At 37.3% G+C, this 17,546-nt stretch overlaps 1 protein-coding gene across 6 annotated transcripts in view; it reads right to left on the reverse strand.

The window, feature by feature from the left end:
• Positions 1 to 17,546, reverse strand: part of CDK14 (cyclin dependent kinase 14) — a 321,807-nt gene that overhangs the window by 199,965 nt on the left and 104,296 nt on the right. For all 6 annotated transcript variants that reach the window (XM_074864790.1, XM_074864767.1, XM_074864787.1 and 3 more), the window contains one exon: positions 14,179 to 14,258. In XM_074864790.1, coding sequence (XP_074720891.1) covers positions 14,179 to 14,258 — 80 coding nt within the window. The remainder of the gene's footprint in view (positions 1 to 14,178; positions 14,259 to 17,546) is intronic.

Raw genomic sequence — 17,546 nt, forward strand, 5'->3', positions numbered from 1 at the left:
TCAGTATTTCAAATAGCACCAGCCCTATGAAAGCAGAACAGAAATGTTCCCAAACAGAAAAAGGGAAGATAAGTGCATGAAACAGACACAGGAACACTATTCATTTATTTCTAATTAGGGCTCAGCATCCTAGTGATGACAGATCAGACTTCAACAGGCCCATCAAAATGCCTCTCCCCCAGCTGGTTAGGATACTTGCATGTGACAACCTGATAACATTTGAAACAAACAGACAAGATCTCCACAGATAAACAAACTTGGTCTGAGGCAGTAAAACACATTCCTCTCCCAAAGTTCTCTGTGACCATGCTAAACTAATTTAATATATTAAGAACAATTTATTTGAGAAGAAACTGTGGTTGGGTATCCGTATCTTGAAGGTATCTTGAACTATATAATGAGTGCTACACATCACAGGAACTGCAGTGGTGTCACTGCCATGAAGGAGTGTATCATTATCTGCAGGTATTTTTCCAACATTTTGTTTTGTTGGCCTTTAACAAGTGCTGTTAATAAAACCTAGTCCTTTTGTACAGTTTGGCTTTCATTTCACTTGAGGAACTTTCATAAACTTGTTTACATAATTCTCAAAGATGCAGATTTATAATTCTGTCAATGATTTTACAAGGTTAATGGCCTCTGTAATTAGATCAAATGAATGAGAAACTGAACTACTTCAAATTTATGCACTTCAGTCAACCGTAAAAACAGAGAACTCTGCAAAGAACTTCGATGTATGAACCAGAGTAAAACCCACCTTTTAGCTGACAGCTCTAAAGCAATGTACAGAAAGGGTCATATTCCTCTTAATGGTGTGTTTAGACTCTGAAGTATTTTGAAACCTGAAGTCCTAAGAATAGAGATTAACACAATTTCTATTCTAGTTTCCAGACCTAGATGCATCTGAGAAATACTTTTACTCCAGAGGTATAATTTAAAGTAAACAAACACACACACACCAGAATAAAAGCTCATACTGTGATATTGAAGGCTCAAAAGCATAGATTCTCTTTTCAGGAACATTATCTACCATCCAAGATAGTTTTAATTTAATTTAAATCTCATTTTATTTTTTATTTAAACCTCAAGCTTTTAATCAGTATATTTTAAAATAAATTAATTTAATTAGAACTAAATAGCACTGATAACGAAATCCCAAGTCCCTTATTCAAGAAAAAAATTCAATCCATCTAAAAAGAAGTCAATTAAGACTTGAAAATGTCACAAAATTTGTTTAAAGTTTTCATATCATGCCTCGATAATTTTTTTTTTAATTAGTTGACATACATTAGCAAGTAAAAAGCTAGATCACATCAGACTCTTTTTAAGGTCAAATAATCTGAAGTTGCAACAATTATAACCCAAATTTCTTTGTGGAACTAAAACTTCCTCAGCCAAACTTCAGTAAAGAACTTGATTTAACAGCAACAACATATCAGAAGTTCATTCTAGAAAAGAAGAAAGGAATAAAATCCCCTGATACTTAAGGGGTTTTTTAAGGCCCAGAGTTTTCCTATTGCCTCAGAGAGGTTAGAAGTTGCTTCATGCTCTTGAACTCTGATCAGGAGTTATTCATGTACAAAGAAACAAATTCTTTGAATGTGACATTCTACTTTCTTGTCTACAGCCATAAAAATGGATGAAAAACATGAATGCATGGACTAATGGGGAGATGGGAAGGTTATTAATGCAATTCATAAGCCTCTTGGACTACTGGCAGAAATCCAACCGAAAGGTGTTAAGAAAGTCTTGAACCCATTATCCACAGACATATACTCTTACAGGTTATTTAGTTTGACTTCCTCAATAGAAGGTGCAATTTTCAAGCTCATAAATTTTTACTGAGCATATTTTTAGAAAGACATCCATCCTCTTGCAAAAACCCAGCTGCAAAAGTGCCCCCCAAACCCATCTACATTTGGTAGAGTAGGAAGTTCATCTAATCCTTACACTAATAACTTAAGCAAAGCTTGTTTAATCAAGCTTTAATGGAGACTATATGTTGCTCCAAAACCTTTTCTTTTGCCTTTATATAGATTTGCACTTATTTGTGCAAGCAAGACGGAGAGACAGCAGCATACAGACACACATCAATACCGATCACTTGAATTTTGTTTGTGAGCTGCAGCTTCAATCCTTAGCTTCTCCACTGGCATGCAAAATAAAGCATTTTTGATTATGCAAATAGTCCTCTGCTTTGTGAACAGGGTCTCAAGTGATTCAAATGTTAATTCTGTTAGAAATCTTGATGCAAAGCCAGTATTTCAAGCATGCCAGCTTTATAACCAAGACTTTTCTGAGAAACACATAATTGCAAATTGAAAGATACCTTTTAGGACCACAAATACATTGAGATAAAGTAACCTGGAAAACCGTGAAAGTTCTTTACAGCTTTTTGTCAATGAGCCTACAACCTGCTGGGTTTTGCTTTGAGTTAGATGTCCCTTCAGGAACTGGCAGTTTCCTGCTGGTGACAATGTAGGCATTGCTATGCTGAGAAAACCAGAAATGAAAAAACAAAAGCAAATTTTTATCTTGTCCAGATGTGCTAAATGTCTTGGGTTTCTGTCTTCTTGATTTCTTAATAAAACCCTCACACAACCCAATAAATGTTTGTATGAAAACGTTCTTGCTAGTATTAAACACATTTTTCAAGCCCTTACAGCACACAAAAGAGCAAGTGTGCATCCTGCATTTCAAAGAAATAGAGGAAAAGGGAAGTGAGCATGTGGTGTGTGTGTTATCCTGCTGTTTGAGGGTGAAATGTGTAAAATGTAGAGTAGATTACATTCTTTTCCAGATATAAAAATTTGGAAATATTTGGACCACATAAAAGTAGGTCAATTTTGACTGCTTCCAAACTAGAACTTCAAAATATATTGACTTAACAGCTTTTCTTTTTACTTTGCAAGTACCATTTTGATTTTTTTTTTCCATTCAGCTGTATTTAACCTATCACAGTAACTTGGGTTACTTCGTCCTCTCAGGTTTTGGGAGATTTGAGGGAAGGGAGGATGTTTTCAGATGGAAGCCAGTCCCGCTGGCACTGCTATCATCCTGTCTGACTTTGCTTCTGCTCAGGGACAAACAGGTGATAATTAAGATTAAATAAAACCCAAGGATATTTGTTATATAATTACCTGAGCTGTACAACTAAGACTGGCTTCAAAGAACTAACTCTCAGTTTACGTTACTTATAGACAAAAAAGGGTGTTAGGAAATTTCCACAGGAGATCCAGAGCAAAAAGTCAAATGCTTAAAATTAGCTTGTCATTGACAGTGCAAGTTTTGAGCATATTCTCAAGCAAAATCCACAGCATTCTTATTCGCATAACCCCTCCTAACATCCCCAAGTAATAGTCAAAGAAAACCGGTTGGTACCACTTCTGCACTGGTTAAGGGAACTCTGAATCAAGCTTCACAAAACAAGGACGACAAACAAGCTGTATCAGATCAGAATGGATACAAATCACCAAGTTAAGCACAGCTAATATATCCTTATTTACAAGGCTTTCTCCATTCATTTTGTTTGTAGTTCACTTTTCAATTAGCTCCAGCTAAATATGCTGCCAGCTGAGAAACTGTGGAAGTCTGTGACAAATGGCCCAGACCTTAAAAATTCAGAAATACACAGTTCCAGATTCTATAGCTGTGCATGTGATGACTTTTTAGACTCCACTGTCATGGCCTGTATTTTAATAAATGGGTCAGAGGTGGAAGGTCACAATATCCTATTACCAGTCTCTGAACCATTCAGTCCCCCTTCATCTCAGCAGAAAAATGCGATACATTATCATCATCTTTTTTTATACTGCTTACTCGGGAGGAACATTCCAAAGTAAAATAATGTGGATATTCATTTTCGTTGCTTTGAAGAAGACAGTAAAGGTCAATTTCCAATTTTGACATACTACTCTCTTCATATTGATTATAAAGCCTGAAAGCAGTAACTCCACCCATACTGTGAGAAGAGATCCCATTATGGAGCATGCGTTTCAGCTCCATGTAATTCCTGAATGATAAATCTCCCACCTTTCCCAGGAAAAAAAAAAAAAAAAAAGAACTGTTTGCAACATAATCTTCAGCCTATGGAAAAATACTAGAGAGGAAAAGGAGCAGTGCTGACTCCCAAAGGAATGACCTGACCCAGACAACTCTGCCTACAGCATCCAGCAGCAGTTAGACCAAAGAAAAAAGCAGTCTGTGAAGAAACAGAAATCAAAAACAAGGGAGGAAAAGAAATAACGTATTTTTTTTCTTCACATATGTAACTGCAATATAAGATGTATTTGCTAATGGGTTTTGCACTGTTTTGACTATAACTGATGTTTTTCTTCCCATGAGAAAGGTATTAGTGCATGCTTCTGACTGCAGTGGCTGTTGCCATATTTCATGCCAGTAAAAAGATGCAGGTTACTGAAAATATTTCCCAAGTATTTCAAAGTTTCAAAACAATTAATGCTTAAAATCTTCAGCAAAGTACTGTGATCTAAACATAGCATTTTACCGTGCTGGGATTTTTTACTTCCCTGAATACATGACATATTTAAGGAAAAACTGAATCGCTACCACAAGAGATGGGAATAAAAGGCAGTAAAGCAAAATACTGCAGTAGCCTCATCCTTTCAGGCTGCCTGTCTTCTCAACTAGAAAGCCTCTTCTGAAGGCATGGCCCCATCATTTGCAAACAACAATCATTCTCCCTTTGATATAGGAGTGATATACATAGATATAAAACCAGAATTGTATCTTGTGTCTGAAAAGTGACTGATGGTGCTTCATTTTAGGACCTGTTCATAAACAAGTTACAAATTTGCAATGAACTAGTTGTTTTTTTCCAAGGAAAAAAAGTAGTTATTGTGCTGTGAACAAAAGCATTGAAAACAAAGACAGTATTGTGGATCCAGCAGTAGCACATGCACATCTTCATTGTTATACTCGTGTCTGAAGAACCAGGACTGTTTCATACCATACTTCCAAGTAAATTACACACGTTGGGAAAATTAGAGTAATTAATTCATGAGCCTTTTGTGTTAAAACCCCACAAAGCTGTTCTGATGATGTGTTTATGAATGATGGCTGAAGTTGGTAGCAAGAAGATGGTCATGTGTCTCAAACACAACTGATGAAAACGGACATCTTTCATGGGAAGGATTTTATCTTTATCTAGATGTGGGTACACATCGAAATCACATTAGTCATTCTCTGGGTTGATCAAAGCCAGTATGTGACTCTTTACAAAGGATCTGGTTGTTTGGACGACAGGATTAATCAGCTTTCTATGTCAAGTCTTAGACATACAGGAGACACATGCACACACTATATATATACGCACCCACACACTCCTTTCCATACATGTGGTGATGTATCTCCTTCAAGGGGGAACGATTTAACACCAGGAAACCAGACAACCTTCTCTTGTCCTTATTTTGCATTTATCCAAAGTTGAAACTAGTTCGGCTGAGATACAACAGTCACCTACTAATTTAACACATGCAAAAGACTATGGAGAAAACTCAAGTAGACTGAAACAGTTCAAACTAAGTTGCCACCTTGCTCCAGTACTTTCAAAATCCAGGACACAGCAGTGGAAACACACACACAGAACATGCGGAGGTCTTGATGAAGAGAAATGTCTTTGTGCATATTTAAAGTCCCCACTTTAATCACAAGGATAATGATACTGTTGCTAAGATTATTCCTTTCACAAAAGGGAGATATAAAAAAGAAAAAATGATTTGAAGAATTGCCTAGGTTCAGGAGACATTTCTTTGCCTCAGCACCTGATGATATCAAAGTTTTATTTCACCAGGTAGTCATGGAAGGTACTGGCACTTGGAAGGGTGCCTTAGGGTCTTCTAAGCAATTCAAGCTGAGATGCCATCACTTGGTATCATCTCCATTCATATTAACAACCAGCTAGTATCTGTATCACAATTCTATCCACTCCAACTGGGATATGGTCACAGGGCAAAAACTAATGCTACTTGGAGCGAGATTAACTTAGCTCTACATTTTATGGTGGTAGCATGTGCTATAAGAGGAGGTTAGATTTGCATACAGCATAAAAAGACTGACCCTCACCAACTTCCACTCAAACAAGAAAGCCACGAGGGCTGCATAAGGGTTCTGCATGACTTAAGAGTTATGCATTTTAGTTATATATGAAGAAAGGATTGACACCCTCCTTTTAGCCTTCATATTCGGGTAACTACCATTTTTTTCTATCCTTCCCATCATACTATCAGGGATAGTGAGAGCAGCTGACCAGACAAACCTGTAAGGCAACAGTTCTGACTCCTGCATTAAATAGGGAGGAGAAGAAACATTTTTGAGCAGAAGAAAACTGCTTGGAGCAGAAGGCCCCAACAAAATCAAAAGCCAAGCCAGAGAGCCCTGAAACTCAGGTCAGAGGAAACTATAGGCAATTGCCTTACTGAGAAGAGTTCAATAGCACCCCTGAACTAATGGATTTGTAACCTTCTAGCACTGGATATAGCAAGAGATCCTTTATCCAGTACCTTCCATGTGAATACTGAAGATGTACAGACAACTTCTTCAGTGGAAGTAGGTCAGAGTCTGAAAGATCTACCATTAAGCTAACTGATAACAAGGATGAGGAAAGGATTCCTGATGGCGAAATGATGATATTAAAAAAAAATAATAATCAAAAAATCCACAAAGTGTCACCCCATTCTTTTCTTGCTTGAACTGTGCCCAAGAACAAAAGCCAGAAGAAGGTCACATCTTGCACATCAAAAGTACTGAAGATTCAATTGATACAGCCGTGTTCCAACTCAGCGGGCTAAAGATAAAATATTGGAGGGGGAATGGGAGGAGGACAGAGGGGACAGAATATTCTGTGCTACAGATTTAGCTCTATGAAGCTGGATAGTTTGGAATTTTCATTTGCACTTTTCAGAAAAGCATGACACTTTTCCCACATGATAGTTCATTACAGAGTTTAAAATTTATATCACAATTCTCAAAGGGAAACACCATCATTTATGTTGCATTTATGTAATCCCAGATCTCCTGAAGGTTTTATAACTGTGAGAACCACTAATTTGTTAGAGGGTAAAAAGGAAAAAAAAGGAGGAAAAAAATATACTATGCTCAGCCTATGAATAGCAAGGAACAAAGAAATAAGCAAGACAGACTTTATCAATCTCTACTATTTCTGAGCACCGTACAAGGACAAAAGCCTTCATTTGGTCCACCAAAAAAAAAAATGAGGAATGAGCACAGAGCAATTTGGACACTCTGAGAAGCAGGATACAGTAACATCACAGTAACCACTCACACTGTATCTGAGATTGGAAAACTATAAGCTCTCCCATGTTCATCTGAAATGACCAGAAGTTCAGTTCACCTGTTTCAGCCAGCCAGTTCAACTGCTTTCAGAGAAAGGCAAATGAATACTGTCCGTAAAATAAATTAGCAGCCAGTCAGGGCTGAGGAGAACAGCAGGAGGGAAAGCAGAATAAAGACGAAAGCTCCTGCTGCTTCAAAGCTCCACATCGCCAAAGATCTAACATGCTTCTCTCAGACATACACAAATGCACACAAGTGCACATGCAGGAGAAAGCAAAAATGAAATATGGTTGAAAATCTGAGCTATCAAAAAGATGTTCAGTCATAAAACCTCCAGAACTTAAAGGAAATTTACGTAATTTTTCTATTATTAATGTTCAGTAAGAACGAACATACACTTCTCTACAACACAACACCGCATTTAATACAACATCCAAAAGTCTTGGAAATTTTAAAAGCTGACTTAATTTCATAAGAAAGGTCCCAGGAACATCCTTTTCCAAATGTACTGTCATTTTTGAAGCCCAACCTGTCTTAATTTGGAAAACCTGTGGCCCGCTTTTATTTTGAGGAAGCATACAGTTCGGGGTAAGGCTGCAGGATGCCCATAACAGAAAGAGAAGTTAAAATTGCTGGAGTTTCTTTACTTTTGAATAGTTTTTGACCTTAAATATCCAGCAGTAAAGCATCCCAGAGGTTCTTGGCTTGTGTTTGTTATTTTTAACAGCAGTGAAAAACAAAGCTGTTATGACTACAAGCTGCACTGACATTGCAGGGACTTTACAGTTAATTGAGCTGTAGCTATTTAGCCTGCAGTAGGCACCAGCTCTGCCAACTCTGTAGGCAATGAAAAACCTCCCAAGCTACAGCCAAGCTACTGTCCTTTCCTCTTTTTACTTAAATGCTCCAAAGCAATGTGGCTTCTGGGGAGAGTGAACTTAGACTCTAAAAACATAAAGACACAAAACCTCCATAGTAATCCATGTGACATGCACGCTCAAAATAGTTACATCTCCATAATCTCAAACATAATCTCTTGAAGTTCCCTGAGACTTGTTGAGCCAGACACATATGAAGCTTTTAGGCATTTCAGTTATGGAAATTTAAATTTCTTGACTGGACTCCATGAAGGAAATGTGAAAGTCCTCCATACTCCTATCATTCAAAAGAAAGCAGCTATCAAGCTTCCTTAATTAAAAAAAAAAATTAAAAACCCTGCATAAAAGGAAGAATAGGTTTATTTTTTTGTAAGAGGATGACTTACCTTCCAAACAAAAGAATAATTTACTCTTTACTGCCAGATGAAGATGGGATTCCCACTGCAATTTTCATGTTTATCTTCTACCAGTACATCAATCAACAATAACTCTTAGAAAAAAAATAGGCAGATATTGTTTCATTGTGCCCTTGACCTACAGCATACAACTTTCCAGACTTACTCTAATAGGAGGCTTATCACCATGAGTCATCTAACTAGTGCCATGAGGTCATTTGTTGACTTAAAAGTTGTAAAGATCATTATGCTATATATCAGTCAAAAATCACTGAGCTGGAAGCGCATGCAATAACTCAGGTAACAATTCAATATGAGGTCACAAGAATTACATCAACTGAGTAAAAATATAACTTTCTGCAGCCCTTCCTTAGATGGTATGTGTACAGACTGTGCTGTTTCTCTTGGATAATACAGAAGCACAGTTGGCTTTACATCACTTGCAGTATTGTTACTCCAAAGCAGTATTTTCCATTGTGCACCCATTAGGAACACCATGCAAAAAATGACACATTCACTTAAGTAAGAGTCTCTCTTGGCAAACTGATCTTCCCTGAACTTTTTTCTCAGCAGTTACTCTGCCTCAATTTTCCACAGATAAAACTTTAGTGAAGATTTATCCCCTCCAGCCTGACAACTTCAGAAGGGGAGGCCTCAGAAAACCTCCCAACCTCAGAAAGTTTGTCCACTCTGGGGCATAAAGGTGGACTTGCATTTCTTACATAAAGACCTTTTAAGGTTTTCATTTTTTGTTTCTTTTCTTCTCTCATACCACATAGTGACATACTGATGGAAGAGGCCTGAAACTCTGAAGACTTCCTAAGATGTTTTGTGGCCAAGAATTAAGCATCTCTCCTCCCTGCTCTATACTGACACTCAAAGGCATTAAGTTTTCTCCCACAAGTCACAAAACATTCACTATACATGCTGAACTGCCTTTAAAAATTTAAATTAAAGAAACTGATTAAGCAAATCCTGTGTTAGTTTTATAATGCAAGACAGCTGGCTGCTTCCAAAACATTTATGCACTATTTTTCCACACTGCTATCCCTATGCAGCATTAAGGTAACTGTCTTGGATGCTGAAGTAGATGGAAAATTATTATCTCGGCAACCGTCAAACTGAAGATGTAGAGACAGTCTCTGACCTGAACACTTTTAAATGTGAAACACAAATAGGTACAAATACATATTATTTACAAGATGTAAACACAAAAATTAATAAAAAGAGAGAAATAAACTAAAAGTTGCCTAATCTGTTGGCATTTAAATGGCAAAGTACAAAAATATCTACAAAACGTGCCTGGTTTGGATGATGCTTTGAAACATCACCTAGGCCTATGGAAAATAAAACACTACCATTTACTACTAGTAAATCAGATTAAGCAAAGGCCTGGCAATATTTCCAAGGGTAGAAAATGAAAACCAAATACAAAACAGTTTTCATGATTAGGATGAGTTAGAAATAATTTTACTGCCCAAGAAAGGAATACAGTAAGAAAATTAATCTCTCAAGCAAGGTAATGACAAAACCAAGGGATGTTTGTCTACATAATACTCAAAGAGCAAAATCCTTGTCATGCTGAATATAGGGAATATTATTACTCAGAAATCAAACAAGATAACTGCAGAATTGTAAATCAAGCTGTTTCCAGAATTAGAATTTACCACACAGTTCAGTGTTTAGCCTAGATGAACCTATGATATTACAGGAAATTAGGGAAATGAAATATCTGAGATACAAGTTAAGGTCAGTTAACATTTCTGCTGGCTGCAGTGGATTTAATAACACTTCAGGTCTGATGCTGAAACATCTCTGAACAGCTGATAATGAGAGTTACAGTAAAAGAATATACCACAACTACATTAACACAGAAAACAAATAATTTTCTAATCTCTATTCTACCAAATTTAGTTTAAATGAGAAAATAGTGTGTAAATGACTTTCAGACTCCATACTGTCTAAGCTATCACAGTTGCATGCACATAAAGAATACAACAGTAATATGGTGGCCTGCACCATTCATATGTGATCAGAAAATCACATAGGTTTAACCCACTTAGGTATATACATCCAATCAATTGCGCTTTTTTCTCTTTTTTCTTTTTTTTTTTTCCCTTTTTCTCAAGCTCTTCAAAGGTAAAATAGATCATCCCAGACTAAGTGAGTTAAATTCAGAGTGAAACATCCTATAAACTGCACACCACTAAATGAAAGCATCAGTAAGTTGGTACAACTGACTCACATCAAGTTGAAAGAACATTTAGCACAGGCTACTTACAAATTTTTTTCTAGAAATTCAATAGAGCACTAAGCAGCACTGATAAATAAGCCACATTTACCTATTTTCATTCAAACCTATGTAACTGATAACTGGTAGAAGACACAAACCCACATCTGCTGTAAAAGCAGAATTACTTTATAAGCTTTATTGAAGTTTTAGCTAAACCTCCCCCAGTCATTAACATTAACTATGATTCTTCTTATGCAGCTTTACTGGTGGGGAATTTTTTAAATTTTTCCTTCCATTTTTTGTTCCAACCAAGTTAGTGCTTGTGTCTGCAGACACATATTCCATATTTATATCCTGCATTTTCCTACTCTCTTAGTCTTTTTTCTTTGTAACTTTGTTTTCCTTTGAGCTTGATTCTGCTGCTGTCACAACAGTAACAATACGCTTCCCTGTACACAGATAGCTACAAAATTCCCTCAGCATGACCACTGCTTAAGACTGCAGCCTGTAACTTCCCCATAATTAACATCACACAGCATCCCCATCGGGAGCACTGAGCAGGAATGCTATTTTCTCTCACTGCTTTACCCAAGCAGCCATGAGAAATGCTAAACAATTTATTTACATTAGTTTTAGTTTATAAATAACTAGACTTTTGCCTGAATTTGCCTTACATTGAAGGAAAATTAGAAAATAACAAGTAAATCAAGGTCTAAACCTGCCTGGGTTTCTCAATTATGAAACACTTCGGAAAGAAATGCCCTCTAACAGATCTCTGGCTCATGATACAATACTGGCATTTTTTTTTATTTGAGCAACACTACTCAGATAACTGAAATTACAAGTTGATCTCATCTTCAGCAGTATTTGTCCTTGTTCTAATTGTCCCAGTCTAAATTATAGTGTTGGATTCCTCAGTCAGCCAATGGAGATCAAGAAATATCTGCTTAACACAGTGTCCCGTTCTTACTGTTCTTCCGTATCAGACTTATCAGATAACTTCAAGAGCTTATACAAGCATTTCTTTTCTCCTTCCCCCCCACCCCCCCCCCATGTAGCCAAGATCAGCCACGGCTGCATCACAGAACCCACCATGTCCAAGATGGATTAGATGCTGCTAAGAGGAAAGCAACAGCTTCCTCAGGTCCTGCGAGTGAAGTCCACAGCTGTAGCATTACTGTTAAATAATACAGGTCTGGCACAACATCAGAGATTACCTTCTGAAAGTTATATTTCTCATACGGCCTTCCTTACTTTTCTGTCCTAATATTAATAGCTCCTGCAGATCTGAATGAAGTTCCACTACCCAGGCGACAGGATTACATTTACCAAAAAAACCCCAAAACCCACACAAACAAACAACGTATAACCTGAGTTTCACCCCACCTAACCAAGAGTCTTCAAAAAGTCGAGAAAAAAACCTCTCATTAGCCTAATACTCTTTGGATCCAGTCACAGCCTTAGATGAGTACTTAGAAATACAACAGATGCATACAGTCCCATCAAAATCAGTGAGATACCACATACTTAAGAAAATATATATTATTTAATAACTTTAAGAGCTTTTCTAGACAAGAGCTTTGTTCTACTAATATTGAAGTACCAGAATTTTAACTGGCTTCAACCACAGTGCTGTAGTCACAGCTAAAAGGAAAACTTTTCCAATGACAGTGTGAAAAGTATTTTCATGTGAGTATGCCTTTATAATTTAAAAAAAAAAAAAGTAGAAAAATCTCTGTTCTTCCTCCTAAAAAATACTTATTTATACTGAGCTCACACAACAATTTATGGAGGAAAACACATTATACAGTATTTGACAGTTATAACACTATAAATTTTCATCTAGACCAAACTCACATTGAAAAACCTTTTAACTGTCACTAAAAAGGAGCAAGAAAGCCATATCTATTTTTTCCTTATTAAGTCAGTACCTTATCAACTGAAAACCTGGAGAACAATAAACATATTTGAAACACAGGTTGTTAAGCCTTGAACTTAACATTACAAATATTGAAAGCTGCGCTCGTAACCCTCTGCACACCTCGTTATCATGGCACAGCTGTGGGGACAGACAGCTCACAGATAAAATATATATCATTATGAATAAATGTGTCAGATCATTCAATAATTATTGCTCAAACAAAGCAGTACAGAAGAGCTGCCGAAATACCTTCATAAATTGGCCACCCACAGTTTTCTCTCCTTTGTGAAAGAGCCCCCTTTAAAATGCACAACCTTGGGATGGAAATCCACAGTACTTCAGAGGCTTCTAACTTCAGGATGTCAGTCACATCAAACAAGGATTTGGTTTTTTTGCCCAGTCCAACCCAAAACAGGCTCAATGTACAGACAGACATATGGCATATGGACAGCTGCAGGAACATAGGCAGGAGCAACGGACAAGGGAGCTGCAGCTGCTGGGACTGTGGCTGCGATGGCCACGAAACTGCACACCTCCCATGCAGGGCCATGCTGTGGACCCTGCGAGGGCTGACGTTCTGGTATCTCCCTGGCTCATCCCACCTTAGGAATTATGCCAAGATAGGCAGCACAGTTTTAAAAGTTCCCTCAAAAGCCACAATCTCATTCATCTCTAGTTCACTACCAACTTCAGCTGAGTCTGAATCAGTGGTGTGATGGTAAATTGTTTATTATTTCTATACCACAGCTCATTTTTAGTACCTTGTAACAGAGGAGGCCCATGCAGAGAAGGCACATCCAGCAATTTCTGCAGAGGAGCTCGACACAGGCATGCTCAGATAAAGCATCTGTCACTAGGGACCACAAGAGGCTGACAAGGAAGGATAAAGGAGCAAAGCAGAAAGCATAACAGGCATCTCCGAGCACACTTCCCAAGCCACACAAGTTAAGAGTCCATGGGGAAGGAAAAACAAACAAAAGCTAGTCCCAAACTACACACAGCTTCTAAGACGCCTGTATTTTTGCTCCCTGATCTTCTGATTGCCTTCATCAAGAAACACTTCTTCACTTCATGCTGCGGGTATATGAAAAATTACATCTACCTTCATCTTAGGTGCTGCCTGCAGGCAAGAAGCGCGACTTACATAGTTCTCTTATCTTTCAGAGTGACTTCTCACACCCACCTTAAACACACTCTTAAGTACTCATTTGTATAGTAAATCTAATAGGAGCCAAAGCAGAGGCAGAGCTGCATTCTTTAACAAGAACTCCCACACCAGAAGCTTTGTTTTTGAAGCACCAAAGTTTCTTCCTACTAAGAACATAACCATATAATTTGAATTCTCAAGCTATTCACTATAGCATGGCACAAAAAAAAAGAAGTGCAACGTAATCACAAAAAAACCCCCATGTATAATCATTAAATGTGAGTGCATACCTTCCCTGATAGCGGTAAATGGGGTTCCTTCCTCTTCTTGTAATCTAATCACCTTCAATGCCACCAGCTTTCCATTTACCCTGAAAGGGAAAGAGGGGAGGGAAAGGAGAAATAAAAAACAAAATTAAAGCAGAAACAGTTTTTCTCATAATAGAACTTGTTTCCCATCATGTACTTATTCAATTTCTTCCTCTCAATGCCAGTGATTCATTTATAGCACTGTAAGACACATTTCATAGCTTCCATAATGTCAACTTTATATTTTCACACTCAGATGCAATCCAAGAAATGATCTCAGTTTTATGTGAGTCAGTCTGTTTCCTTTCTATCACAGCACTAAACTGAAGCTTTGTTAAGAAGCATCACATTGTAAAATATGGTTTTAAAGTATCTGTCCTTTATTTGATCAATTTTTTTCAAAGAAAAAGGCATTTGATTTTCATCAATCACCCCACTTGCAGTATATCTATATTTATACTGATTGCCTCCTTCCCACTGCATCATACCCATAATTATCACCCTCAAAAAGCTATGGAAGTTTGAGATAGGAAATATTTTTTAGGTCATTCTGGCCATTTCCTGTTAGGGCAGGATTGTTCCAAGCTACATTCTTGACTACATGGCCCAGGCTAGTTTTAGATTATAATGACTCTCATTTATAAGCTTAAAAATATTTTGTGCTCCAAGGGACAAAACTTCATAACAGGTCACTCTAGTTTAAAATCTTTTTGTCTGGTTTCACTTCTAGCATTCAAAATTTCACCACACATGAATCACATTCAAGGCCTTGCAAAAAAATCAAGTTGGTTCAGTTTATCCAAAGTTAATCCCACAAAAACTGAATGAAAGATAAAAAATGATATTGATTACCCTCCTCAAGAACAAACTCATACTCTGAAATTTTAATAGACTCCCCAGGTATGACAAGCAATGGTGAGGATAGATTACCAAAAAGCCATAACACAGTTGCCAAAAAATTATTAGTATTACTGCAATTTCTTTCTGTAAAAGCAAAATTAGCCTTACAGCCACAATGCCCAAGGAAATATTGGAGCTTCACACTCCTGTAGTCTTGGAGGTAATTCCCTATTGTACTGAGCCCTAAAAGATGTATCCATTTTTCTAAGCAAGATGATACGGACAGTTACCAAGTCTGAATTCATCTTCTCCCTCAGGCTTTTAATTTTTGCAGTTAGATTACTTCAGTGACAGGATGGCTACCATCTTGTTTCTTCTGACTGTTCTTCTATAATTGCCAGAATCTCATTAGCCCTATACACAGCATTGGGTAATGACTCTGAGAAACTTAAGAAACCCTGGTTATCAAAAGACGGTTTACTCATCACCTTCCAACTAGTCATCATGCTTCAGACTGGCACCAGTTCAAGTCTCAGGCTGCCAGCCACTGTTGAAAGATAATTATCAGCTTAACCTTACTTGATTATCTGGATTTCTCCTTATAATTGCTTTACATATTTTTTTGGTTAGATTTAAACAGGACTTCTGGCACCAGAAAAAGATAAGCCTTGCCCCAAGTAACTTCATGTGTCATGCACAGACAGGAGAATAAACCATAATAAAAGCAGAAGCAGAAAGACTGATGACAGACATGCGGTTCATATACACGTGTAGTTTTCAATTCCTCCATCAATACACCACCCTACCTATCACATACATATAAGTAAATTAGATACCTGGATAACTTGATTATTTTACAATAGATGAAATAACTGTGCAGGAGGAATTTAAATAAGAAAAGCAAGACAATTTTTCAGATCACGAACAGGACAGATGCTGTGTTCAGAGAAGGCAATGCAGAACACAATGGAAAAAAGCAGATCAAGGAGGTGCTAAAGAAACAGGGATGTGAAGTCTCTTTGCCAGAGAAATAGTCAAATAGCACACAGCATTATGTAGATTATGTTCTTTTTAATCTGAAGTTCTACATTCCATTGACTCATAAATAACACAAATAGCATTAGTATGGTACTCATTTCAAACAATTCCCGATTAAACTCAGTAGGTGGGCTGTGCTATTTAGTTATCACTGCCACTTTGTCATTGGTACCTGTCACCATCTTGATAGGCATCACAGCAACTCTTAATACTATCAAAATGATCAAACTAATCTCAAATAGTGTTTCTCTGGGATTTCATTCTCCCCTTTAGTATTATTTATCTCCAGTATATCAATCTATAACTTCCAGAATAAAATGGCCTCCTTATTCTCATTTACTACCCAGTCATTAAAATCTTTTTTTTCAACTCATTTTCTATAAACAGAAGCATATAAAACTGAAGATGTGAGAAATGATGAAGTATCATCAATTAAAAGGGATAGGTGTGTATATTCACATCCTTTATTCTCCCACTGATGCAATCTCAGGATGCAGTTAGATGATGCTGCAGAGATGAACTAAGGGCAACCTTAGGGTATAGCCTTGCTCCTGCTAAATCCCTGCTGCACACTCCTGCCACTATCTTGTATTTTCTCTCATTCCTGCTAGACTCTACAGTGAGACTGCTCAGGGAGCTTAAATAGGAGAAGACTGGCTCTTCCAAAAGAACTAAATCATAATCTTTAAAAATGGTAAAGGCACTTTTCACATTTTAAAAGCAAAAACCACTAGAAAATATATGAGAAGAACTGGGACCACCTCTTGAAAAGCAACGAGCCATGGGATCAAGCCACCTATGTCATGAAATTATGCCCTGAATATTGTCATGACATGTCAAAATAACATGGCAATTTCCTTAGAAACAAGATTGAAAAAGAGACACCTGGAGAAAATTACCTCTGCAACCTATCAGAACTTGTCTTTGCAGTCTCCAATAGTGATCAGATAAGGTTAGCAGAATTCCTCCCAGATATTACTTCACATTTGTCTTTCACAACTTTTAAAGCACACTCAGTATTTTCATTATTTTCAAAAACAAGTAGGAAAACTGACAGGCAGACAGCCTTTTAGTGAAAAGGCAACACTGATGCCCCTTTTAACATCTAGGATTCATTAAACCACCTCTCTTGCTCACCATCCAAAGTAAACTATTTCCCACCTTCTCAAACAATACGCTTAGCTGGGTCAAGGATTTCACTTATCATCTTATGTCCATCCTCTCAACTGCCTCATTAGTTTCTATTAAGGACAATACTGATTATAAGATTCCTATTTCCTAACTCACAAGCCATTCTCCTTCCTAAACTAACTCGCCCTCTTTCTCCCTCTCATCCAGAAATTGTCAGAGGAAGGACGGAAGTCCTGAAGCCTCTATAACTATCACACAAAGCTACTTTACTCTAGGCAAACCACCAGCAGCTGATGGACAGTTTTCCAATGTATGGAAATTTCAGCATTTTAATGTTACAT

This window comes from Strix uralensis, chromosome 1, assembly GCF_047716275.1.
Source record: "Strix uralensis isolate ZFMK-TIS-50842 chromosome 1, bStrUra1, whole genome shotgun sequence".
NCBI lineage: Eukaryota > Metazoa > Chordata > Aves > Strigiformes > Strigidae > Strix > Strix uralensis.